A 26,910-nucleotide genomic window follows, 5' to 3' on the forward strand; every position below is an offset into this window, starting at 1 on the left:
AGCATCTCAGTCATGTTTTGATTGAAAACTAAAATATATATAGATTGATTCATTTTCCAAAACATGAAGTGTTTCCAGAGAGCAGTTGAGGTTAAATGTATTTGCAAAAATATGCTAAATATGCAGGTCTGACCTTTAGGTGAAATCAAATCACATTATGTCACCGACGGAAAGCATTATATTAATATTGGATCTAAAACAGCAAGCTCAATCACAAAAAACAACACCACAGAGACACATTTGAAAATTTACAGAAAACACATTTTCCTTTACATGATACAGAACAGGCAATGTTACAGTAACAATGTTTAGGTCCTTATAAAATAATACATTTCCATTTATTTCTCAGTCTTTATAGATTTCAAATGTCTTTTCCTTTTGACAACGTTCCCAGCGATTGCAACATTTTTCATAGCTTAAACTATGCCATATATTTTAATAACTCCCATGTGACATTTTATGGGAAAACAAATTGTTTCAGCCATTACAGTGGCTCAGGAGTGTGAACTTTATTCACCTGAAGTGTTTTGCAATTCAGAGAAACAAGTTGGCATTTTGTCTCAGACGCAGCCTGAAAATCCAGTTTACAAATCATTTAAGTGAAAAGACAGAGAAAGACATCTTTCATCATCACATTACTTTCGATGCACACAAAGAAATAATATAAATAGCTTAGATGGAACATTGGTGCTCAAAGTGCTACCGTTCCCACAACAGATCAACGCATTCAATGCATAAACATTCAAACACGGCAGCTGAAACATTAAACAAAAATCATCAAACAAATCATAGATATGGAATCTGTGAACCTGGGACAAGCACTTTCGGTGCTTTGATCCATTCTATCTTCAGCTCATGACATAGATCTGTAACAGACTGTAGAAAGACTGAATGAACCTGAATTCGAACTGAAAGTGGATACATGTTTGTGGAACGTGGATGGGCGGTTTAAGAAAACCACGGTTTGCATTTAGCAAGACTGGTCTTGCACATTTTTATAAAAAATGACAGTCAAGCAACACTTGAAGTACAAGTATCGAGTGCTACTCAAGTTGCAACTGAACGTTATGACTAGTTCATGTTTATTTATCTACATACTGGGGTAATTACATTCAAACTTATTAAAATACATCTAAAAGAGGCTCCTTAGCCCTGGTCCGAGAGGTCTGTGGTCATTTTGTCCAGACAGTCCCTCAAAAAATGTAATATGAATAACACATTTTTCCAGACTTGTTAAGATAAAACAAATAGAAACTTAGATAGATTTTCTATCATTTAAAATGGCATGATCTGAAGTCCTACGTTAAGTAGGTAACACCGTTTGCTCTGCTGTCTTAGACCCATTCCCAAGTTACTTGGAGAGGGTCAGATGACCCTTCCTGGCCTGGCAATGTAATAAAGCGGAAAGTGCAGTCTTTCCTAGATAGAGCCATTTACATCCTCATGGGTTTTCCTATTGAAATCAAATGGAAATGAGATGTAAATCTCAGAGAGGTTGAAAACATATACTAAAAGTAGCACAAAAACATTAGGTCATAGCGGAAAGACAAGTAAACATGTCCAACTGGGGCAGAGCATGACATAATTACAAGGTTTGAGCCAGTAAGGGTCTCTCATTATAGGGATGTATTATGCTGGCTCAGGTGTCGGTCAACGGCAACTTCCTGCTGCTTTCATCCTTCTGAATTTCCCTCGTCATTTTTGACCTTTCTAAGCCCTTTATTACGGTGTCTCTGAATGGCTTTCCAGATGCGACACATCGATCCTCCCCTATAGTGGGAAATAAATGAAATATATTAATTAATTGCAGACTTCGTAACTACAGGTGTACAATCCTGGGAAAAAAGGGCCAAGCCCATGAAGGCTGAACATGAAGCTTCTAGTGGTCTTAACACAAACTACTAAAGTAAGGAAATCAGCAAGAATGCAGAATGGTGTGCTTCCCACAACTGAGAAGTTGTCTAAAGAGGAACAATCAGATATTATTGTTCAATAAGAAAATGCTCCCGTCTACACTGCAAAGACCACCATAAGCGGCTTGAGAAGTCCATCAGGATCATGTTTTGGCTTTATAGATTTGAATCCTATAAAGAATATTTGGTCTCACAATAAACTCCAACTAACTGGGAGACATTTTTAAACTACTCATTCAAGTCTATATAAAGTCTAAATATCCCTTATTATAAATATATATATAACAATAAAGAAGATTTAAATAAATAAATGAAAAAAAAAATCAAAAGTTAGAGGTCTGTAAGATTTTCTTTTTAAAGAAATTAAAACTTTTGTTCAGCAAGGATGCATTAAATTGACCAAAAGTCCCAGTAAAGGCACGTATAATGTTAAGGATTTTTAAAAAAATTTAAATTTTCTATTCATTAAAGAATCATGGTTTTCACTAAAATATTAAGCAGCATTATTACTGTTATCAGTAACTGTAACAGTAACAGTACTGTTATAATAAGCAGTATTATCAACAGTTATCGACACTGATCATAAAAATAAATATTTTTGAGGGGCATATTAGCATATTATAATGATTTGTGAAACAGAATTGGAGTAATGATGCTGAAAACTCAGCTTAAAAAAATTACATTTTAAAAACATATTAAAGTAGAAAACCTTTAACTTGTAATCATTTTTCGTATTACTGTTTTTACTATATTTTTGATAAAATAAACACAGTGAGCAGAAGACTGCTTTCAAAAACACATCTTACTGATCCCAAACCTATGAGCTGTAGTGTATATAAATATTAGAAATATTATATATTACATATAATTTCATTTATTTACATGTTCCAGTTATTTATTATATTTAATATTATTATATTTACAACATTTCAAGTGTGGCGTAGGTGACTAAATAATTAGGGCCACTACATGCAACGGAACAGAATACACAGTCAATCAACATTTACAAATTAAGCCCTCACCTAAGCCTCAGGCAGCGCAGGTCTTCTTTAGTAACATCGCAAAGAACATCACCGAGTGTAAAATTTTCTTCAACAAACTGTCAAAAACAGACAGAAACCACAAGAACTTGGCATGAATCTTCCGTCTATTTATTTATGGAAACTTCAAACAGTGAGTAATTTTCTAATCGTGGGAAAGACACAATATAGGCAGTGTTTAGGGTGATATGTTTCACCTTGTCTATTGTCTCAGAGTCGGCACCCTGCTCCTTCAGCCAGTCAGTGAGCTTCTTGTCAGGCTCTGGATGTGTAGCGATGTGAAATATAGACGGGGTTGAGGAGGTCTCTGTTGAGGGCAAACGAACGATGTAGGAATATTAAAGCACAGATGCCAAGATCTGCATTTTAAGACTCACATTCACATTTGAAGTCAGTCACTTTTCGGGTTTTGTTTTATTTAGAAAGTTGCTTGTGTAGGCAGCAGACAGTACGGCGACTCACTAGTTTTCTTTTAACAGAACTTTGTACTATAAACTGGATGTAAACAACTCTAGAGGTCAAAAAAGGATACTGGAAATCAGATAGGGGGAAGTTGACACTTTCTCTATTACCTTAGCACACAGGCATACACATGATTTCAGTGTAAATAAAGACAGAGTAAATGGCTTATAAGCAAACCTAAATCAATACATGTGTGTGATTTAGTTGCACAACTAACCTGTTGCAGGCTGCTGTCTTAGCCTGATAAGCTCAATGTCGTGTACCCGCTGTTGGAGAGTCTGTCTCAGTACCTGCTGATATTCTCTCTCCTTCTGTACCAGTTCTTCAAGCAGCCTGAAGTGGCAACATAACAATGAGACACTCTACCGCAAACAATTCAAGGATTATGAACATTTTCTAGTCATCTAAGATCACATTTCACTGTCTAAATCCAACAAGAAAAGACAGAACACATTTAAAGAAACATCATAAAACCATTAAACTCCATAACTAAAACTAGAGACTCGCATATAATGCAAAGAGTAACAATAATCTGTGCTATTTTTCACAAAAATAAAAACAAGTAAAAAAAAAAAAATGGAATCAAATATAATAGAATTAATTGCAAACATTTTTTTAAGACATAGTGGAATATATAAAATACACACTACAGTTCAGTAAGGTTTTTTTGTTGTTGTTGTTGAGTAATTAAGTATTAATTTACTGTATTATTCAGAAAAGTGTCAAGTGTCATCAAAAGTTACATTTAAGACATTTCTGTTTTAAGTACATGCTGTTCTTTTGAACTTTTTATTAATTAAAAATTCTTGCATTTTTTTTTTTTATCATGGTTTCCACAGAAATATTAAGTGGCATATTAATATGATTTCAGAAATATCATGTGACACTGAAGACTGGAGTAATGATGTTGAAAAATCAGCTTTGCCATCACAGCAATAAATTACATTTTAAAATATATTAAAATATAAAATGGTTATAATAAATCCTAATAATATTTTGGAATACTAATGTTTTTGCTGCGTTGTCACGGGAACATCCCAACTGAAGATAATGAGGAAATTACAGCCTTGGTGAGCATAAGATACTTCTTTCCAAAACAGAAACATCTTAACCCAAACTATTGAACTGTAGTAAATAATGTTAAGCACATATCCACCACGGGTGTTTTGTATTTTTAGTCAATATTTTTCAATAGATTTTTCATTCACTCACCATTGGAGGGGGTGGCACAAGAGTATTTTGTATACGGTTTATATTTAACTGTCTTAAACAGAATGACGTGAGTGTTTTTTAAGGAACAACAGTGTGTACCTGCTGGTTTCCTGTTTGAGGCGTCCAAGCTGGGCTCCCAGCGGGTGCTGTGGCCGCTGAGCCTCATGGGATATGACTGAACTAAGGGTGCTGACTCCAGACGTGAGGGCTTGATCTTCCTGCGTCGTACGAGCCACTGATCCAAAGTCCCCATCATCCTCTTCATCTACTTCATCTGCGTCCTTATCTGCACCTTCACTTTCTGACGCAGGCCCGAAATGTGTCTGCAGCTCTAGAAGAGAGACAGATGCAAAAGCATCAGAACAACAATCTCTCTATTTCTGTCCCTCTCTCACACTTACACACCTGGAATTAAAATGGTAACAGCTGCCTGTACAGCCCGTCTGATAATGTTGTCCATGGCAAACATCCAGTGAGGTTTAATGTGGTGGTTCCTCAACACTTTATTTACCTGCAACAAACAGTTATGAAAGAGGAATATTAATCTCATCACTCTCAAACTAAACCACAGGAGGGAGACACTGACACTCTGAGGCTGCACAAGAAAAGAAAATATCAGAGGAGAACAGACTCAACTAATGTTTTGAAGCAAAATATTCTCCATAATTTTGAACACTAGAGAAAAGAACAATCATGTATCTTCTTGCATTAGATTTCTTTCAAATATTTGACAATGAAATAAACTGAAGGCACAGTATAATATAATAAATACAAGCAAAATATGGCAGGATGCAGAGAAATAAATATAGGTGTAAAATAACTGAATAAATAATATAAGAGTTATCTTGGTGGCTCTGTGCACTGTTTATTAATAATCATTCTTTAAAAATTATTTATTTAATTAAATGAATTAAAAAGGGGATGTGACATACATAGACTACATTTTATCAAAATATAGTAATATATTGTAATATTGTAAAATAATATTAAAATTTAAAATAATGGATTTCTATTTGAATGTATTTAAAAATATAATTTACTCATGTGATGGCAAAGCTGAATTTTCAGCATCATTACTCCATTCTTCAGATTCACATGATCCTTCAGAAATCATTCTAATATGCTGATATGGTGCTCAGAAAACATTTCTTATTATTATCAATGTTGAAAAAAGTTGTGCTGCTTAATATTTCTGTGAAAACCATCTTTTACCATCATTTATCTGAAACAGATTTTTTTTTTAACTTTATACATGGCTTTACTGTCATTTTTAATCAATTTAATGCACACTTAATAAAAGTATTCAAGTATTCAAAAACTTTCGAATGGTACTGTATGTCGAACATCTGTCTTTAAGGTTTAAAAAATGTATATTGCAGCATAAATAGGATTTTATCAATAGTGTATTATGCTTGGGTGGGAAACTGAGATTGTATACTGTACAGTAGCATTCGAGAACAATACTATTTATACTGCACTTCACTCACAGAGTCCTGGAAACCAAACAGAACCAGTTGGATCTGGTTGATTGACGTGCTGTCGAAGTCCAGGTCTAGTTTGAGTTTTGAGATGGTAGTTGCCATGACACGTCGCTCAGGGCATCGTATAAAGTCCCGTAAGATGCAGATGATCTGTTTGATGTGGTCCACCGACAACTTCAGCTCCTCCTGACCCTAAAAGACAAGAACACAGTCGTCATTGTATGATTCAGACATACCATACACACACACACACACACACACACACAGTCAAATACGCAGAGATACACACCTGGATGTGGTTCTCCATGAGGTTGGAGGTCACTTTATCCTGGTCCTCATTGAGGACCTTGTAGAGTATGGCACGTCTTTCACTGTCTTTCTTTAGCAGGAAGAGGCCAGAGTCACTGTTCTCAGAGGAGGCTGGGGAGCTGCGGTCTTCTGCTGTAGGACTCTCATCTGGAACACTGAATCACACACACATTTCACACTGATTCAGTGACAACATATGAATATAAATAGTTTCATGCAGATGTAACATTATGTACAGTACAAAACTGTTCAAAAGATTGGAGTCGGTAGGATTTTTTCAGTGTCTCTTATGCTCCCCAAGGCTGCATTTATTTAATCAATATTACAATAAAAAGTGTGAAATATTATTACAATTTAAAATAATGGATAATATATAATAAGTTTTAAAAATAAAATGACATTTTTTTAATAAATATAATATTTAATATATTTTAAAATGTAATTTATTCCTAATGTCAAGGATAAATTTTCAGCATCATTATTCCAGCACTATCAAAAAAATAAATCACAATTAATCAATTAATTTTTTTGAAAACCAAAATTCATCTAAAATAAAAAATTAAATTAAATTAAATTAAATTAAATTAAATTAAATTAAATTAAACAGAAATGTGGTTTTATTAACAGTGTGTTTCACTTATAGGTGATCTCTCATACTTCAGCTTTAAATGTCAGTTTAGGCAAATTAACTAACTGTGCATTTAACCATATTAAACATTTAACTCATCTCAAATATCAATGTTAAAATTAGCAGCCAAAGTATATATGAATCTGGAGTGGTGATTAAAAACCATGATTTCGTTAGGGGAAAGAGGAAACGTGGTTAATGTGTGACAGCTCTGTGATTTGGTGTGTGTGCGTTGAAACCGAGGTGAAGAAGTGATCAGTAAAGTGTTCATGGGATTATTTTATGAGCAACCAGAGAGTACCTGTTGTAAAAGGCATTATCTCATTACACACACGTACATACACCTGCCCAGAAACCGCGGCCCAGCACACCTGTCTCCTCATTCCACCGCGTTAATTAAACAGTGTTTCCAAGGAGTCGACTAGCTGTCAGGACAGGCCTCAGCACTTCATGCCCAGGAAGTTGATTTACTGTTGGTCTGAGAGCTGAAGCGGCGGCGGATACTCAAGCTCCGTAAACACAGTCACATCATTAACATTCCAGACGCTAATCCAACGCTCACATAAGCGCATACATATACACACTTACAGCTATCGCTGACCAACGCGTGACCTAAACTCGTCTGGACCGGTTTGAGGACCCGTGTTAGGCTCTGTATTCACCTTAGTGCTCATCTTCTGAGCTCACCTGAGGAAGTTTGAGTTGGGTGGTTTGATGAGGTTCTCTGAGCTAGAGCGTTTTTTCTTCTCGAAGAACACGTCTTGTTTGGAGTCGCAGTCTGGAGACACGGAGCCCGGTTCACTGCTGCTGCTCCCTGTAGCCTCTGTCTGCAGCTGTACTGGCAATGAAACACTGCGGATGTAGTCTAAAGGGAGGAAAACACAACCAATGCAATGCATCAGAGTTTCACAGCATTTTTGGCTTTTATTTCCCCCCCTAAGTTCGAACCTATTAAAAAATATGAATGAATACTATATAATAAAGGCTTAATTTTTTGTATACAAGATCATAGTCAAGTGTTATGTTTTGAATTAATTTTACACATTTAATTTTTTTATAATTAAACATTATATTGGAGCTGCTAATTAAACATGTTAATTTACTGTTACTAATGATAAAATAAATAAATATATAAATCATGCCCCCTACAGGCCAATAATAGACTTAAACTCAATGATATGGAATTAAAACCAACAACATATTCACTTCTAAAGTCACATTTTGTAATGCTTGTTCAGTGAGAAATAATAAATGCAACAATAAATGTGTTTTAAATCAGCTAATATTGATATATTATTGATATGAGATTAACTGATTAAGTGGATTCACAAAAACAATAAAACCTTATAATTGACAGCTCCAATTTAATTTAAAACACTAGATATTTCTTTCACAATATATAATAGCACAATATGGTAAAATTTTATGATAAGGTTTGATTTGTTAATATTTGTCAATTACATTGGTAAATATGAAACAAACAATGAAAAAGACTTTTAAAGAAGTTAATGTTCATTTCAGCATTTACTAATACATTAGTAAGCTTTATCTGTTAATATTTTGGACCTGAGCTAACAAGAACTAACAACGAACAGTTTTATTAAGTAATGTTAACAAAGATTAATAAATACTGTAACTTTAATTAATGCGTTAACTAACATTACCAGTGAAGTGAAGAGTGAAGAGAATGAAAGAGATGACAAGAAGAACCAATCAGAGCACACAAAGAGCATAAACTCAACACAATCACCAGTAACCATCTAAACACCAATAATTATGAGCTTATGATACTCAAAAACACATAGAACACAGATGGCGGATACAAACCTTGCCATACTGTTACACAGAGAATCCAAGCCAAAGCAGCCGATTGGATAGCATTAAGGAAGAAGGAGACATTGTGTTATTAATATTTGGTCTGTACTAAAGTATTAAGTCTAATGAACAAACCTGGGAAGACACCAGGCCTACAAAGCTCTTTCTTTGCTCCAAAACCTCCTAAAAGGAAACTTAACCAAATTTTAATGCAGAATTGCATTTTTTTTTTAAAGAAATTAATACTTTTATTCAGCAAGGATGCATTAAATCGATCAAAATGTCAGTAAATACATTTAAAATGTGACAAAGGATTTATATTTCAAATAAATGCTGTTCTTTTGAACTTTCTAACCATCAAAGAATCCTGTAAAAAATTTGATCAAAGCTTTCACAAACATATTTGGCAGCACAACTGTTTCAATATTAAATTAATAATTAAAATCCTGAGTAGAAAATCAGCATATTATCATATCATGTGACACTGAAAACTGTAAGGCACTTTTGCCATCACAGGAATAAATTACATTATTAAATATACTAAAAAAAAAAAAGGTTTTATTAAATTCACAATATTATGCATTTTTAGCCTAGGTGAGCATAAGAGACTTCTTTTAGAAACATTCAAAAAATCTTACTAACCCCAAAATTTTAAATGGTTGTGTAAACATATAACTTATATTTAATTTAAAACCAAAAAATATGAATAAAAATATTCCAGTCTCATTAAAAAGTTTAACCAAATACATTAGCTTAGTGTCAAGCCATTAGCTTAGCAACATGCTAACATCAACCTATTGTACTATTCTCTGCAAAGAGCTATTTATGTTCCTCACTATGTAAAGAGCTTTTCACTTATGAGGTTAAATGACGGTTTGGATAGCAGTAGGCAGCTCACTAGCTCACTTCTGTCACTCACTAACAATGTCAAAGAGAAAAGGTGAGCGTTTTCTAAGAAAGCAGAGCGCATGTTTATGTGAAACACCACACCCTGAGAATGCTTTCCATGGACAGCGGGATAGCTGACATGAGTGGCTGGATAGAAACCATTTGTGAAGGTGGTGTGAGGCCGTATTGTTGATTTTCTTTTGTCTCCTCCCCTTTCACAGGTCCTGTTTTTCCTACCCATCTCTTGTGTAAGTTCAGTCTGGACTGCGAGAGGCCGGCTGAGGGCAGTTCGGGCCTGTTATGACTCTCCCAGACAGCGGTGAGATGTAGGCATGCTGGGCTATGGGGGGAGTTTGGCAGCTCTGCGTGTTTGCCTGCGAAAAATGTTCTATGTGTTCTCTCACAAGGCCCAAAATGCCTTACACACCATGGATGTGACCAGAAGGGTCAACCCAGGTCGCGGTCACAGCTGCAGAAAGCATGTTAGACGTTACCTGAGGGTTTGAAAGCGATCTTGTTCTTTTTGCCTTTGATGTTTTGACGCAGGAATGGATCCTTGAGCAGATCCCCAGCCGTCGCTCGTTTATTTGGGTCAGGCTCAAAGCAGGAAAGGATGAAGGATTTGGCCTCTGACGAAAGAGACTCTGGGATCTCCGGATGGATCTTAAACATGCCCACCTGGTACAAAGAGAACAGAGATGAATGGAGGAGATTATTTTGATGAATAGTCACTTAAAAATATGTAAAATACAATATTTTACAACTAATCAAAAAATATTGCATCTGTATTTTAAACATACTGCTATGTGTGTGTGTATATACAGTAAAATTAGTAAAACATTATGTATTATAAATAAATAAAATTATATATATATATATATATATATAATTTTTGTAATTTTTATTTATTTATAATACATAATTTTTATTAATATTTTCATATATACATAAATACACAAAATAAGTTTTCTACAAAGAACAAGATTATAAAACAAAATTATCTCCATGAGCTCCTTCAAACTGAGTCAAACACATATACTTATTTAAAGACTTAAATAAATAGATACCATTTATTAATATGACTATATCGCTTTCCTGATTTGTTATCTTCCATATTTGCAACAAATGCAAAATTTTGTTTTATTTTACTTTATAAATATAAATTTGACTTTTATACTTAAAAAAATAATAAAAACACACACACACTTTTTCCCATATAGTAGACTCAAATAAATAAACAAATTACATATGTGACCCTGGACCACAAAACCAGTCTTAAGTGTAAATTTTTCGAAATTGAGATTTATACATCATCTGATAGCTGAATAAATGAGCTTTCCATTGATGTATGGTTTGATAGGACAATATTTGGCCGAGATACAACTATCTGAAAATCTGGAATCTGAGGGTGCAAAAAAATCAAAATACTGAGAAAATCACCTTTAAAGTTGTCTAAATGAAGTTCTTAGCAATGCATATTACTAATCAAAAATTAACTTTTTATATATTTACGATAAGAAATTTACATGATCTTTACTTAATATCCTAATGATTTTTGGCATAAAAGAAAAATTGATAATTTTGACCCATACCATGTATTTTTGGCTATTGCTACAAATACACCCCAGCGACTTAAGACTGGTTTTGTGGTCCAGGGTCACATATTTATTTATTATTAACAAATCTACTTGTGTTACTAATTAATTTATTACATTTTTTAATCAAATCAAAATCTTTGTTAAAAGACTATTTTAAATTTTTAAGTAAAAATATTTATACCTTAAACATAGCAGCCTGTGGTTCTCCCAGCTCATGGAAAGGAGGTTTGCCTGTCGCCATCTCTATGATAGTGCAACCCAGGGACCAGATATCAGCAGGTGCCCCGTAACCTCGAGGACCTTTATCGATGATCTCAGGGGCCATATACTGTAACGTGCCTGGACAGAGATTTACAGGAGAAAAGCAGAACTTCGTTAGATAAGAATGTGCTGTGACAGGATGTTACACAAAATAAAATAAATCAAGGAGAGAAGTGCAGAAGTGATGACAGCGACAGTGGAAGGCGAGGGGGAGGACAGATGAGCGCACCTGCTCTGATGCTTCAGCAGTTGCTAATGAAACACAAACACACTCCTGTCTCAGATGCTATGCTAATCTAATTACTCCCCCACAGAAGGCATTCTCATGTTACCAGTGACCAGGACTCATAATCACTCACCGCACTGGAAGGAGCGATGTCTATTTTGTGTCAGGAAATAAGAGTCATCCGAGCCCTGGAGAGGTGAACCAGTCCATACCAGTATATGGCCAATTTAGTCGTTTTGCAAGGGTTTTTAAATATGGGAAATGGATTTTAATATTCTAAAATATAAAGGCAGCTATATACACTACCAATAAAAAGTTTGGGATCAGTGAGATTAAATTACTTAAAAGTGACAGATTTTGTTTTTTTTAAATAAAAGCAGTTTTTTTGTTTTTTTTTTAACTTACTATTCATAAAAGAATCCTGAGTTTCTAAAATCCACAGTTTCTAAAAAAACATTACTGTTTTCCAATATTTATAATAAAAAGAATGTTTCTTGAAAATTTTCAACGGTGAGCGATAAGAGACTTATTTAAAAAACATTTAAAAAATAGTTGTGTAATAAGAATGTTTCTTAAAAATTCAGCTTTGCTATCACAGGAATAAATTACAATTTAAAATATATTAAAATAGAAAATATTATTATTATTTTAAATTGAAATAATATCAATTCTGCCAATATGCTGAAATTGGACTTAAGCTGTTTTTTCCTTCACTTTGCTTGTTCTTGTTCTTTCTTTTCTTAAGCTCCAAATTAATAGATGTTGTTTGATGTCAGTTTGTGATTTCGTGGGAAATCAATAAATATATTGTTAAAAAAAATGTATAATATTTTTTACATTATTACAGTTTTTACCGTATTTTTGATCAAATAAATTCAGCAGGAGACTTCTTTTGAAAAGTAGTGTATATATGTCAAATGATTTATTTTTTAAAGGTTAACAATATATTCATTAAAAAGTAGTCAATTTTCTCACTGAAAATTTCTCTGAACCTTTTTCCATGAACCTCTTTGTAAACTCCTAATTTAGAGCATTATTACAATCTTTATAAATGCATCCTGACTGTGTTGGGATGGAGGAGGTGTCTTAGTACACACTAAAAGAAGAGGAATGAAACTCCCTTAGATCCTGTTTGGTGGGGCTAATGATAGACTGAACTTTAACTAAGACCTGGCAAGAGCACCAGGATGCATGATGCATGACACACAGCAAGGGTCAAATGGAATGGGGAGAGGGTCACACGGAGAGCGCGTTTTGCAATTAACAAAACACAATGAAAAGTGAAAGAAATACCAGTGAAAGTCTCTGTGCAGGGATTGACTCCAGCCAGCCTCTTGGATGTGCCAAAGTCAGAGATTTTCAACACTCCACTGTAGGTGTTGACTAAGACATTGTCTCCCTGTGGAAAGATGAGCGGTCAACAAACATCCACATTTTTGAGGGCACCCAAATATAGATCCAAAGGATTTGTCACAGTTCTTACCTTGATGTCCCGATGAACGATTTGGTTCTCATGCAAATAGCGAAGTCCTTCTAAGATCTGCCGAGTGTAGAAGATTATGGTGGCTTCTTTTAAAGGACCCCACTTTGAACGTAGCAACGCTGACAGACTCCCTGCAGAGGAAATATGATGAATATGAAGAGCAAATCAAATTTAAAGTAGAAAAGACGTATTTGATATTCTTCTATCAGAAACTATACATGTACCTCCAGGGACTTGCTCCATGAAGATCTTAATATATCCATCCTCTGACACCGAGCCCAGGTACTGAACAATGTTCCTGTGTTTCAGGTATTTGTGGAGGGCTATTTCCTCATGCAGTGGTTGGGAATACCTGTATGTATCAGAATTATTTTAGTATTTTTTTAAATACTGCAATAGAATTTTTGTCATATTTTGAATTAGCTTTTACGTTTTTCTAATACTTCAATTTAAACTCATTTAGTGTCAGTTAGTTGCCAAGGCAACAGTTCAAATGTTCTTTTAATCTCATATTTATAATTTATAGAAGTTCTTTCCATTTTAAAAATATATATTACTTAACAGTAACAACGTGTTACAACATGTGAAAATACCATCTAAAATCTACCGTCTGTCATACACAGACCACTTTTCACAATCCAATCAGTTATATATTAATAAAATTAAGTCCCACACAATTTTTTTAGTTTTTATTTTATTTATTTATTTATTTATTTTAATGGTCAAATATCCCATTTCAGGTGGAATTAGCTTGTTCCAAAAAAGTTTTTTTTTTTTTTCTAATATAATTTCAATATATATATTTAAAAAGATTAATTTAACTGTACACACAAAAATGAACATCCTCAGTCTCACTCACTCTCATGTTCCAAATTAGATATTTTGACAAACAGCATTGTAGCACAATTATCTTCATTGTACGGACAAAAATAAAACAAGCATTTTCCAAAATATCTTCTTTTGTGTTTCACTGAAGAAAAACATGATACAGTTTAGGCAAGATATGAGGGTCAGTAAAAGAATTTTCATCTTTGTGTGATCCATCCCTTTAAGAAGCCTGACAAAAACAAAAAAAAACACCTGCATCCAAAATACACCACATTCTGGCGAACATCCGTGCTAGTCTGTTGTTCAGAAGATTTGTTATAAGTATCTCACCTGCTGTCTCTCTCTGGGATCTCTTTGATGGCAATGCGCACCTGGTTACTCAGGTCTCTCCCTGCATAGACCACTCCATAAGTTCCCCTACCCAGAACCACCCTGTCACCATTCTCATTGTAGTCGTACTCGTACTGCAAAACAATTCAGGAATTAAGTACACCAAGCCTCACAAATCCAACAAAAACAAACTAGGCGAGTTTCTGAAGCTCTTACCTCCAGGGTATCTCCTTCTCCCTCCCCCTCCAGCTCGACAGCATTTCCTGATCCGTCTGTGATCAACTCCTTCACCATGGAGCAGAACCTTCAAATAAGTGACAACCATCCACACATCGGTTACCTCCATGAGCACCACAGTTTAAAAGCTAATTGATTGTCTTCAGGAAAACGAACCTTCCACACTGGTCCTCTGTGGAGAAGTAGATCTGGAAGTCGTCTGAGTTGTCATGGACATACAAAAAGCAGCAGCGCTCATCAAATTTTGAGATGCTAGAGAGAGGAAGAACACAAGATTTGTTTCACATCTCTGAGATCATGAATTAATCACATTTAAATGGAAAGCACTGGAGTTTCAACTTGCACTTAAACCGTATAGACAGTCAGAGATCTGCTAGTTTTCAGACACTGTTTGAAGATGATTCTGGATAAACACTAGGGATGCACTAAAAATAAAACTCTGGCGTTTTCATGTTATGGCTGATTGATTGCCAATATAGCCAATAAAAAAACACACTAGAAATAGATATTCTAAATTTAACCATCATTACATTATAATGAACGCAAATTTACTACATTTTTAAAAATACATTTTATGGTGTTATTAGTGCTTTTACAGATCAACATTAAGCGGGCCAGTGTTATTTTAGTATTATTTATATACTATTATAGTATTTACTAATATTTTGAATGATCTTTTTTTTATTTATTTTAAAGTTTTAAGAATTTTGTATGTGCTTTTGTCTTTTTTATTAGTTCTGTAAATATTTCTATTTACTAATTTTTCAGTTGTTACTGTTAGTAATTTCAGTACTTCAACGCTGTAAAAAGTGATAAGTTGACTTAACTTAAAACATTGAGCTTGCCTTAAAATTATTAAGTAACTTATAATTTAAAAAAATAATAAGTTATGTGAATTGTCAAGTTTTGTAAAATTATTATTTACTTAAGAATTTTAAGGCAACAGGTTTCCTCAATTTTTTTAAGTTAAGTCAACTTATCACTTAACACATTTTATACAGTGAACGTATTTAATTTAGTTGCAAAGGCAACATTTCTCATATTAGTTCAAGTATTTTGACATTTTTCATTCAGTATTCCTATTTTATTTCAGCTTTATTTTAATTCAAATTAAAGATTATTGTTAAAAGTATTAATTAACAGTAACGACACTGCAGTGAGCATTAATCTAAATGCAAAAAGAGGAGAAATGAGCACAATTAAATATCCAGTATGGACTAATATGACAAAAAACAACAACAACAACAAAAAAAAAAACAGATAACCAATGATACCAATATTGTACATCTCTATTGAACAAAATCTTTTACCTGGGCATTTTGAGTTTTGTTTTGTTTTTGTCAAGTAAATCAAGTAGAACTAGTTCCTACTTAAGCATTGCTTGTTTATCCTTGAGCAACATTCCTGTCAAACAGACCCTCAGAATTAACCCTCCTAAATCTTTAACCATTAATTACACCTAAAATCAGTGAGGAAAGATACTGTAGGTTGATAAGGAATGTTTTTAAGCCCTTGACCTAACCCTAAAATCAAGTTCATTTAAATATTATTTCCGGACTATAAAAAACCCCCCCTGAAACTGAGAGGTAGAGTCAGAGAGAATGAATCTCAATCTCACCTAATGCCTTTGATGGATGATGCTGTGAAGTTCCACTCATGTATTCCCTTCTGCAACAATGTCAGTTAGGAAAACGACATTATATTCACAAAATAACATTATACAGCAAACATGGCTTCAATTAAACCACTGACCGTCTCAGCAGGCGACACATGCCATATAGAAACATTCTTCTCCTCAGCTTCACTGTTAATGGACACGTATGAGGGCTGGTACACTTTTGTTGGCTCCAGAATCAACACCTGCGTAGTGGAGGAAGTAATAAGGTCCATGAAATGCTGTTCAGTCAATACAGGTGTGGACCCCGGTGAGATACTCATGTGAGATGGTGTACTACCGGAAAACGCAGGCCGTTGGTGGTTCCTTGTGTGGCCTCCACAATAATGTCCATCCAGAAGTTGAGTCTCTCCCTTTGAGGAGAATGTTCAGTGTTCTGCTTCTTAAAATGCTGAATCAGCTGAAGGTTTTGGACGACTGATCGCAGGTACCTGAAAGATGAAATGAATGTGAGCTGCTCCAACTCTATTTCTTATAGTTAACATGTACAGTATATCTGTAAATGGTTTATTCTATATGTACCATATGGGTGGTTTGAGTTTGAAGAGTTTCTCTGCAGCCTGAACAGCTTTGGGGATGTCATTAGCCAGCATGCTGACAGTAAAAAACTGCCCCACATCCCAGTAGTTATTCATCTTCTCCAGACTGCCTTTACGGCCAAGCAGACTGTTCAACCTCACACCTGAGAGAGAACGAGAAGGTGAGAAGGTGCGACCTGTTGTTAATGTGAATGTTCTGAGAGAAACAGGAAACAGGAAGTGTGTTCCTCCTCACCGATCTTCCTGAGTTCTATGGAAGTCTCAAACTGCTGTCCGGCCACTATAAGCAGTACTGCCAGATTAATGCCTGAATAGAGAGTGGGCTGCAACTCAAAGCCTTTTCTATACCTACAACATACATGCATAAATACAAAATTACTTTTTTTTTTAACGTGATGCTAGAGTGCTCTGGGTGTTATAACACATTTACGTTGGGTGATAGTGTGTTTTTAACACATGTAATGCATCTACTAGAGTGTTCTGGGTGACTTCAGTGAATTTATTGCAACTGCTTGGTTGTTTTGGGTGTTTCAGCATAGCACATTTAATGTTATTGATAGGGTGTTCTGGGTGATTTTAGTACTTTTAATGCAGCTGTGTTGTTGTTCTGGGTATTTCAGCACATTAAACGTGGCTGCTTGAGTATTCTGGGTAATTTTTAGTGCATTTAAACCAGATGCTAGGGTATTCTGTTTTTTTTTTTTTTAGCATGTATAATCCAACTACATGGGTGTTTTTGACATTTGATGCACATACTTGTTGTTTTGGTGCATTTAATGCAGTTGCTAGTTTTTTTGTTGTTTTTAACACAGTTAATGCAGCTTCTTGTTCATGGTTCAAGTGAACAGAGCCCAATATAAGGGATTCCATAAAGGGATAGTTTACCCAAAAATGAAAATTCTGTTATTAATTACTCACCCTCATGGCGTTCCAAACCCATAAGACCTTTGTTTATATTCAGAACACAAATGTAAATATTTTTGAAGTCACACAGACTATTTTAATGATGTCTTTACTACATTTCTGGGCCTTAAACATGTCAGTTGCGTTGCTGTCTATGGAGGGTCAGAAAGCTCTCGGGTTCCATCAAAAATATCTTAATTTGTGTTCCGAAAGTGAACAAAGGTCTTACGGGATTGGAACGACATGAGGGTGAGTAATCAATGACAGAATTATCATTTTTGGGTGAACTATCCCTTTAATTAAAAAACAGATATCACCTTTAAACATATTGATATTGTGAGCTTCAAGAAGCTCATTTAACTCACTCACCACTGGATGGCGTTGTCCCTGTTCTTGGTGTCCTTGCAGTCAGAGTCGAGGAAGATGTCCTTATAGATGCGGCCACACAAGCAGAACATGTCAGGTGCAGGGTGCTCACATGACTGAAGAACCTGCAACATCACACGCAACGCTTGCTCTCGATCTCCTGGGCTGTTCCGCCTGTGTTCACACGCAAACAGAAATGCATTTGTTCCTGAGATCAATAGGCTGTAAAGGATAAATGTCTGTTTGCCAAGCATATGAATAGGAGAATATACCACACAATGCAGATTTGTGGTCACCTATTGAGCGCAAAAGCATAGTGGAACTGAATCATGGGCTGGATGGCCAAGTCACAGGTGGGCAACATCTCAATGGTCTGTACCAATTTAACCATAGCATCATAGTCCTGAAAACACACACCAAAGATTATTAAAGCCAGCAGCAAAGTCTTTCATTTTTAGACATGCTTTTTTATACAGTAGTATATACCTGTATGTCTCTGTAGGAGAATAGCAGGTTCATAACAATGTCCTGAGTCAAAACCTCAGTGTTGTCAATGCGGAGTTTGATACGGGAAAGCTCCTTGGCCAGCTCCTCACCCTGGTATTTATCTCGAGCTTTTCGGATGTCGTTTAGTAGAGTGTCTTTATATGAAGCACTGTCAGGGAGGAAGAAGATAGAACAGAAGATAGAATGGGATTTAGTGTTCGTGGATATATTCATAGGTAGTATCCACTTCAAATGGGATGCTTGCAGACTTCTGAAATTCACAGAGCAAGTGATGCATCTAAAAATCATGCAACAATAAAATAAACTGTGGCTGGTCACTTTACATTTTTTTGGCCAGCTGCAAAGTGGGTCAGACTTCATACTAATAGTCAAAATCTGAGACAAGTTTACTGTTACAGGATGCAAAAATCTTGGCACTACGATCTACAAGGATGTTCTAGACTTCTGATATCTGAGCTCAAGGTGAAAGGACACCCTGACACTTGTTAGAAGTTATTGAAGTTCCTAATAAATCTTGCATGCACTTGTGCGTGTCTGTCTTGATGATATAATATGAGCACTACATCCCATTTGGGTTGAGTCCCATTTCTTTACTCCAGGGACTACGAGGATCATTTGACACCTAGTTTAGATCTATGATGCAATGTTCAACACAAGATACAGAATTCCACTGCATTATTGTTGTTATTTTTAAAAATTAGTTTATCAGTCAAAAACTGGAAGACGCTTGCTTGATTTATGTTTAGCTAAATATGGCATGTCACAGTTTTGTAACTCTGTAAAGGATCGTCTGAGAATGGGCATCCTGCCAAAAGTGATCATAAAGCTAGCAGTCATACCAAGACGTGACATGAATATCTTTGAGCAAGTTGACGAAGCGGTCCACCAATGGGACGCACAGAGGTCCTAGAAGGTTGTCCCAGTTGGGTTGCATGTACTCTGATGCTCTCCGCTGGGCCACGTTCTCACAGCACAAGTACTCGTTGTTAGGTGTCATCAAGTACGGGATGAAATAGTAGTTCCCACTGGACGCCTAAAAAAAGATAAACAGATTCTAAATTTGTGCATTAAAAATGCAATATAGACCTATTCTTAGTCATCTCATATAATACATGACTGTCTGCACCACTGTGTAAAAGTACAGACTGTCTGTGTGTTAGTGATCATGTACTCAGCAGCTGGCATACAAGAAATTCAAAGAGCCAAGGATATCTTGTTAACACCTTTGTGATCATGTACTGTCCCAGAATTCTAGAGTGAAATGAAGGAGGTGGCCAAAGCGCATCTTAGCACTCTGCCACATCAACACCTCAAATGTAAGGGGTCACGTAAAGCCTCTTTCAAGTCAAAGAGTCATCATACAGTTCAAGACTATTTCAATTGTTAGGCATGTGGTCTAATCATAGATACTGAGCAAATCCTTAGATTCTCAGCAAAAGCATGATGGTTTATATGTATGAAGTACATATTTTATTTCTTTATTGTTATTTACTAATGCACAGAATCCTCCAAAAAAGAATGAGATCATTAAAAATCCGCTGTTTATATTATAAAATCTGTGATTTTGTTATGCAAAGTCTTCGGATCCACTTAACTGTAAAGATTAATCATTTAAAAGTAACCACGTTTCTCAACAATCAAATGACTTTGATTCAGAGCTCTTAATTCCTCAACATGTCAGCCAGACTGAAAGGAAGTGAGTCAGACATTTACAGGCAAAAGTGGTCACTCTCATTCCAGTACATGCATATGGGATTTTCCCGACATTCACTAACATGCCCGCTGTACCTACTTTGTTTCTTAGGCCGGAGCCCCTGTACTCGGGAGGCAACTGGACCCATGGGAAGCCTATTTTAACTGGCCTTGCAGCCTACTCCAGGTAACAGACAAAATAAGAGAGAAAGAAAGGAAGAGAATGACAGAAAAATAATATACAGACTATAGAGTACTAACGGAGGCAAGAAGATACAGATGAATGAGTAAGCCAAAGGGATTTCATCCAAAAATTCTGTCATCATTTACTCATCTTCATGTCATTCCAAATCTGTGGGATTTTCTTTCTTAAGTGGAATCACTCTTTCCTGCGCATTTACAAATGAATAGCTTCAAAGGGATGCAAAAACCTAAAGTATCAAATGAGTAGTCCATACAACTCATGCTCTATATTACAACCCTTCTGAAGCCCCACAACAGCGTTGTATGAGTGTTGTGCTAAACTAAAACAACTAAAACTATTAAAAAACATTTTTTTTTGTTAATTGAAATTAAGCAGAAATAAAAGAAAATGTAAATATTATATGAAAAATGTAAACAAAAATTAGAAAAAAATGACTTGCCAACAAACTAAGAGTAAAATAAAAGCTAAAGCTAGATAGAAAAAACATTAAATTAAAAATTAAAATGACAAAAGCACAAAAAAAAAATTACAATTAAAACTAAAATGATAAAAACAAAAGCTAATTCCAAAGATTAAGAAATTCTATAATAGTATTAAAAAAAAGTACTGGTGGGTGGAACTGATGTACACTACCAGTCAAACGTTTTTGAACAGTAAGATTTTTAAGGTTTTTAAAGAATTCTCTTCTGCAAAAGCAGTTGTATTGTGAAATATTTTTACTATTTAAAATAACTGTTTTCTATTTGAATATATTTTAAAATGTAACATTCCTTTGAAATCACACAAATAAATTACATTTTAAAATATATTCAAATAGAAAACAGTTATTTTAAATAGCAAAAATATTTCAAAATAGAACTGTTTTTGCTGTACTTTGGATCAAATAAATGCAGGCTTTGTGAGCAGAAGAGACTTTTTAAAAAAGCATTACAAATCTTACTGTTGAAAAACGCTTGACTGGTAGTGTATTATTTAAGCAATAATGAATAATGATTTACTGAAAATCTTGACAATCGCCCTAGCTTTCCTTGGTGTTCATGAGAAATGTAGTGATTCGTAAATCAATCATTCTTTTGAGTCAAATCTTTTCAATGAAGTGGTTAATCCAGTTCATTGGTCTGAATGATTCACTCATGAACTGACAGTGGTCAACAGTTCATTTGAAAGTTAATGAAAAGTTAACTATCATATGACCCCAGAAGACAGCGCTCAATGGTTCTTTTCCATGCTTTTTGAAGCTCTAAAAATATGCAATACCCATTGTAACTCGATAGAAAACAGTGACCCACAGAACAAAGAAAGTTGTATCAAGTTTGGAATATGAGATTGAGTAAACAATGACAGAATTTTTAACTGTTCCTTAAGGCTGAGAAAATGTAAAGGAATGTACGGGGGGCTGAATAATTCCTAAAGAATAAGGGCAAACAGAATTTCCTTTCTGTTCACATAACCGATGATATAGAAGTTAACACAGATCCATCTTTTGAATGTTTTTGGGCCATTTCAATGAATCACAGTTATAAAATGCTGTCAAGGTCAGCTTCTTCTCAGCAGCCATTCATAAGAGGTTTATTTAAAGACTAGCACTCAACGACCCCCTCCTTTATCAAAACAACTAACACCCACTAAATCAAAGTACCATGACACCTTGAGAACCCTTATGTGTTCATCAGAATCAGCAGCAGTCTGACTGGGACACAGTGAGCCACCAGAACCTCATGTCCACTCACAGGTTAGTGTATGTGCATAAAGGAGAGTTCAGGAAATGGTCTGCTCACTATGTAAAGTGTTGTATATATTTTAAGGCACAGAAGAGCATGTAAACATATGCCATAAGCGCTCCAAAAATAGTCTCATACACAAAGCTTTTGGCACACTAACAACAGATGCCAGCCTGTCCTTAAACTTCATCAGATTACCAGTGTTTTGATACTTACTGTGTTTTTCTGTGCCACCATATCCTATGCAAGAAAAATAAAAGAAAGAATTATTCAATTGCAAAACAAAAATAAAAATACATGCATATTACTTTATTTCACAGTATTATATAAAACCCTGGAAAGGTTTTGCCATCGTGCCATTTATTACATTTATTCCATGACTGATGGCCATGTGATGCAGTGAATGAGACCTGACTGAATCAGCTGGACACAGCAGTGTCACAGAACATTTACAAATACACAAACAGATCGCGTGACACCATCCCCATGCGTTATTGTCATCATCTCAGTATGCTAGAACACATGCCTTCCAATGTCTCTGTGGAAACGTGGTCATGTGCAGCTGTCCTGGGACTGATTGCATGCCTTTGCTCGAATACAGGCCGTGTTGTTCTGGCAGCTCTACTGTCCAGTGCCCAGAAAAGATAAACTCCCTCCTAAGCTGAGAATAGCAGGTCAGGACCTGGTAGTGGGCGGCCTCTTTGTTCAGATGACAGAAATACCAAATTTGAGTGTGACAGCCTATAGGCCTAGGGTATAACCTCCCACCAACCCTTGCTAGTGTTTGTGTGGCGGCACTTAGAAAAAGTTATGAGAAACATATGTATGTAATTCATAAGCTATATTTGGATTTTAAAAAATGATAAATAAAACAAAGTCATTTTATGGACATCTTTAAATAAGAAAAGTAAATGTTTTTATTATTATTATTATTTTATAAATTAATAAAAAGATTATTTATTTCTAGAAATTAGCTCAATAAGACAATAATAAGACAAAGCTTCTTAGATGTCTTTAAACGGGAAAAGTATGTAAGTAATTTTATTTTAATTAATGAAAAATATTTTTGTCTAGAAATTAGTTAAATAAGACTAAGCCTCTTTTTGTCTGTCTTGTATAGTATACTTTTTAAAAAAATGAATAAAAAGAGTTTTGTTTTTTTTAATCTAGAAATTAGCTAAATGAGACAAAGCCTCTTTTTGTGGATGTCTTTAAAGGAGAAAGGAACTTTTTGAATTCTTATTTAAATGTACAGCACTAATTGCACTTTCATCAGCGGCACTAAACAGAACTGCAAAAATATTATTATTACCAAACAGGTTTCCCTTTCCCAAACACACTCTCCATCTTCCATTGTTTGGACAAAAAGGTAGTCCTGCCTCAAGCTCACACTATTGATTAAATCAATATTAATTGGTTGGTCTCTCTCTCTCTAAATAGACAAAGAGCTATTTATTTTTTGGGGAAGTAAACCTACAAATGGCCTTCTCAAAACCACTGAACATCTAAAAAATGACCCAAACCCCCTTTAAAAACAAAAGAAGTCTATGATATGTCCTTCTTTAGCTAGGTAAACATATGTGTGTTTATGTGTGTATTAGACTGTAACTCTCACCTTAAGTGATTGTGCCGTGTCAGGGTCCGTGTCGTGGTAGAGGATGACATTGTTGGCCATGTCAAAGCTCTCACGCACACCAAGGTGATAAAACAGGGAGGGCTGTCTAAACACATCGCTCATGTCCACAACTGCAATGTCTGCAATTAATCAAAGGCATAGTAAGCATGCATGCAGAATCCCAGTATTGCATATAGTGTGCACTGTAGTACTGCACACTCAGAGCATCAGCCTCATTACCTGTTCTTTAAGAAAATAACATTCACTTTCAATTCAATTTCAAAGTGTTTTTATTTATTATGATTTTCCATTAAATCATATAAAATACAATCTTTAAATAACCTTTTGTCTGTTTAAAGTAGTCCTAAGGGCATATTTGTTCTACTGCATATGGCCATATTTGTTCTTTTCCAGTCAAACACAATCTGTGCTTATTCTATGGAAACTATGCAAACATCTGAAAATGTGTTTGAAAACCACGCAACAGCGTAAGCTGCAAAATACAAGACCAGACTTGACGTAACCAGGAGCTGATGCATGACTCAGTCGTATTAGGAAAAGGGTGAGAGAGGGTAATGCAATAACAAGAAACTGATCTGTAGAATGCTATATAGAGAGGATATTTCATACACTTCTGCTCTGAAAAATGAGACTTCATATTTTCAGCTCTAAAATGCACTTTTCCCGGTCCTGAGTTCCTTCTCCAGAAAAAGTGCTGCACATGAGCTACATTCTGCATGCACAAAAATGCACAGGATCAAACTTTAAAAAAGTTGCCCTTTTCACCCTCCCAAAGCTCAGATGTAAGAGTGTTTTGATCACTCAGAGTAACGTGTGCAGCCACACCCGCCTGCGAGAGAGAGACTTCATACTAGACCTGGTGAATAAATTCCAGGAAAGGAATGTGCTGGAGGCAGAAGATCCTATTTGCACTCCTAATATTCCTTGAGAGAGATTGTCATAACACCGTCCCATGGGAAAGCCCAATGACCTAACAATTTGCATCTTGCATAAGTACATTTAGATAAACATATTCGTTTTCTGAACTACTATACTGTTTAATGTATTAATTTAATGTAAATTTAATGTATTTTTTATATTTTTCAAGCAATTATATATATATATATACATAATATACATACATGCTTTTTCTTGTTTTATGATGTTTGATTACATATATGATTTATATATTATATAGATTTATATATACATGCACAAACCCTTTGCATATTACTATTTACTCTTAATTTATATAAAAATCATAAAGCTATGCCATTATTTAACAATAATTTTGATAATGTTGCTTTTTGTATTGTTTTGTTTATTTATGATTGTTAATCTTTTTGCCCACTATTACTTACACTTATTACATATTTCTCTTTGGAAACAATAAAGTATTTCAATTTTTAATTATTAATTCAATAACAGACTCAAGCTCTAAATCTATAATGACATGTGCCAATGAGTTTCTATTCTTCTAACTCCTGTACCATCCTGCAGAATTGGCTAGTTTGTGGAACCCCCTCAAAACTACTCATTTTGGATGCTTCCTTAATCCAACACACCTGATTCAACTCATCAGTCCATTATGAAAAACTAGAAGACCTGTACTGGAAGTGCCAGTTTAGGGAGACACCCCGCATGCAGAATTGTGGGTCTGCAGGAATTATTCTCGCGCACCAAAGCCTTGCAATGCCACGTTAACTTACCTGCATCATAAAATGTATCAAGCACTGTTGTCTCCCCAAAGTCTAATCGTCCGAAAGTCACTGTGGTTAATATGGCACTCTCCGCGTCGCAGGCGCGCTGGAGACACTGGAGCGCCCCGGATTCTGGGCTGTTCGCGGCCACTGCCTTCAGTCCATCATTCAGCACATAAACCGCCCTCAGGGACCTCTGTTTGGTCACCGGACTCGGGCTGGTCACATCAGACCTCTCCACGCCTGCAGACATGGAAGCCGCAGCGGTGTGGTCGCCACCAGCCTCTGCTGTAGGTTGATTGGACATGATCTCCATAGTGCGAGTAATTGTTCCTCTGCGCGGTCCTCCTTTTCTTTCCGCAGTTAATCAATAATGAATAACCAAAGTTTAGTGCGCACCTGTGGCACGGAGAGGCGCGTGGCTGTGACGTCCAGCGTCTTGCGATTCATTAAAGCAGCGCGCATCACTACATATTACAATGTGGTCCAGTTTTATCTCGTTTGCGCCAGCGGTTATGCAATTATACAAAACGCTTTGTGAATTCAGTGCAGAAAGTCAGGCGAACTTGAGGCGCACCGCGCGCGCTGTGTCTCCAAAGACACGCATTACCATCCTATTTGAGGAAGTCATTCCTCCTGCCTTTCTGCAAAACGCACGATCCGATCATTTCCTCAAACGTGTGTCCTTCCGTTCAGGCGTGGGTATATTTCACAAGCGAAGCAAAACTGCGCAAATCTAGAGCGCGAGGAACGGCTCGCGGCGGTTACGGCATGTACAGTCACTATTAAATCATCTGGAGCAGATGACTAAATATAAAACTTGTCCGTGTTGATACGCGCATGGCAAACAGAGCTACGGCAGGTCCGTGACTCCAGCTCCCCAAACTGGTTTAACTTTCAACTGTTATTTCCTTTCGTTTCAGATCAGTTAATAATCATCAAACTGGATGTACACAAAATACAGGTGCTGGTCATATAATTAGAATATCATCAAAAAGTTGATTTATTTCACTAATTCCATTCAAAAAGTGAAACTTGTATATTATATTCATTCATTACACACAGACTGATATATTTCAAATGTTTATTTCTTTTAATTTTGATGATTATAATTGACAACTAAGGAAAATCCCAAATTCATTATCTCAGAAAATTAGAATATTGTGAAAAGGTTCAATATTAAAGACACCTGGTGCCACACTCTAATCAGCTAATTAACTCAAAACACCTGCAAAGGCCTTTAAATGGTCTCTCAGTCTAGTTCTGTAGGCTACAC

General features: G+C 35.5%; 1 protein-coding gene across 3 annotated transcripts; it reads right to left on the reverse strand.

The window, feature by feature from the left end:
- Window positions 1-140: 140 nt before the first annotated feature.
- Window positions 141-26,490, reverse strand: map3k15 (mitogen-activated protein kinase kinase kinase 15). Of its 3 annotated transcripts, XM_058765557.1 has the most exons (30): window positions 25,644-26,490; window positions 23,935-24,074; window positions 22,536-22,559; window positions 20,494-20,571; window positions 19,541-19,734; window positions 18,681-18,849; window positions 18,491-18,597; window positions 18,198-18,368; window positions 17,161-17,273; window positions 16,909-17,068; window positions 16,667-16,817; window positions 16,464-16,571; window positions 16,330-16,379; window positions 14,868-14,963; window positions 14,691-14,778; window positions 14,475-14,608; window positions 13,541-13,668; window positions 13,317-13,447; window positions 13,127-13,232; window positions 11,528-11,685; window positions 10,243-10,426; window positions 7,733-7,910; window positions 6,398-6,572; window positions 6,115-6,300; window positions 5,033-5,138; window positions 4,727-4,958; window positions 3,633-3,748; window positions 3,151-3,260; window positions 2,936-3,012; window positions 141-1,770 (listed from the first exon to the last, which is right to left on the reverse strand). In XM_058765557.1, exons 1-30 carry the CDS (start codon window positions 25,948-25,950, stop codon window positions 1,674-1,676), a joined length of 4,074 nt encoding a protein of 1,357 aa, XP_058621540.1. In that variant the 5' UTR covers window positions 25,951-26,490; the 3' UTR covers window positions 141-1,673. The 3 variants fall into 3 exon arrangements, with proteins under 3 accessions (XP_058621540.1, XP_058621541.1, XP_058621542.1); XM_058765558.1 differs by lacking the exon at window positions 20,494-20,571; XM_058765559.1 differs by lacking the exon at window positions 25,644-26,490 and having other exon boundaries at window positions 143-1,770; window positions 20,494-20,574; window positions 23,935-24,050.
- Between the last annotated feature and the right edge of the window lie 420 nt (window positions 26,491-26,910).

The sequence above is a fragment of the Onychostoma macrolepis genome, chromosome 24, assembly GCF_012432095.1.
Source record: "Onychostoma macrolepis isolate SWU-2019 chromosome 24, ASM1243209v1, whole genome shotgun sequence".
In the NCBI taxonomy this organism is placed as follows: Eukaryota; Metazoa; Chordata; class Actinopteri; order Cypriniformes; family Cyprinidae; genus Onychostoma; species Onychostoma macrolepis.

Coding starts and splice junctions, on each gene's coding strand:
- map3k15 (XM_058765557.1), bottom strand. CDS start 25,950: ATGGAGATCATGTCCAATCAACCTACAGCAGAGGCTGGTGGCGACCAC. Junction 16,818..16,908: donor AAACTCAAACCACCCATATG/GTACATATAGAA, acceptor TTCATCTTTCAG/GTACCTGCGATCAGTCGTCC. Junction 4,959..5,032: donor TGTTACCATTTTAATTCCAG/GTGTGTAAGTGT, acceptor TCTCTCTTCTAG/AGCTGCAGACACATTTCGGG.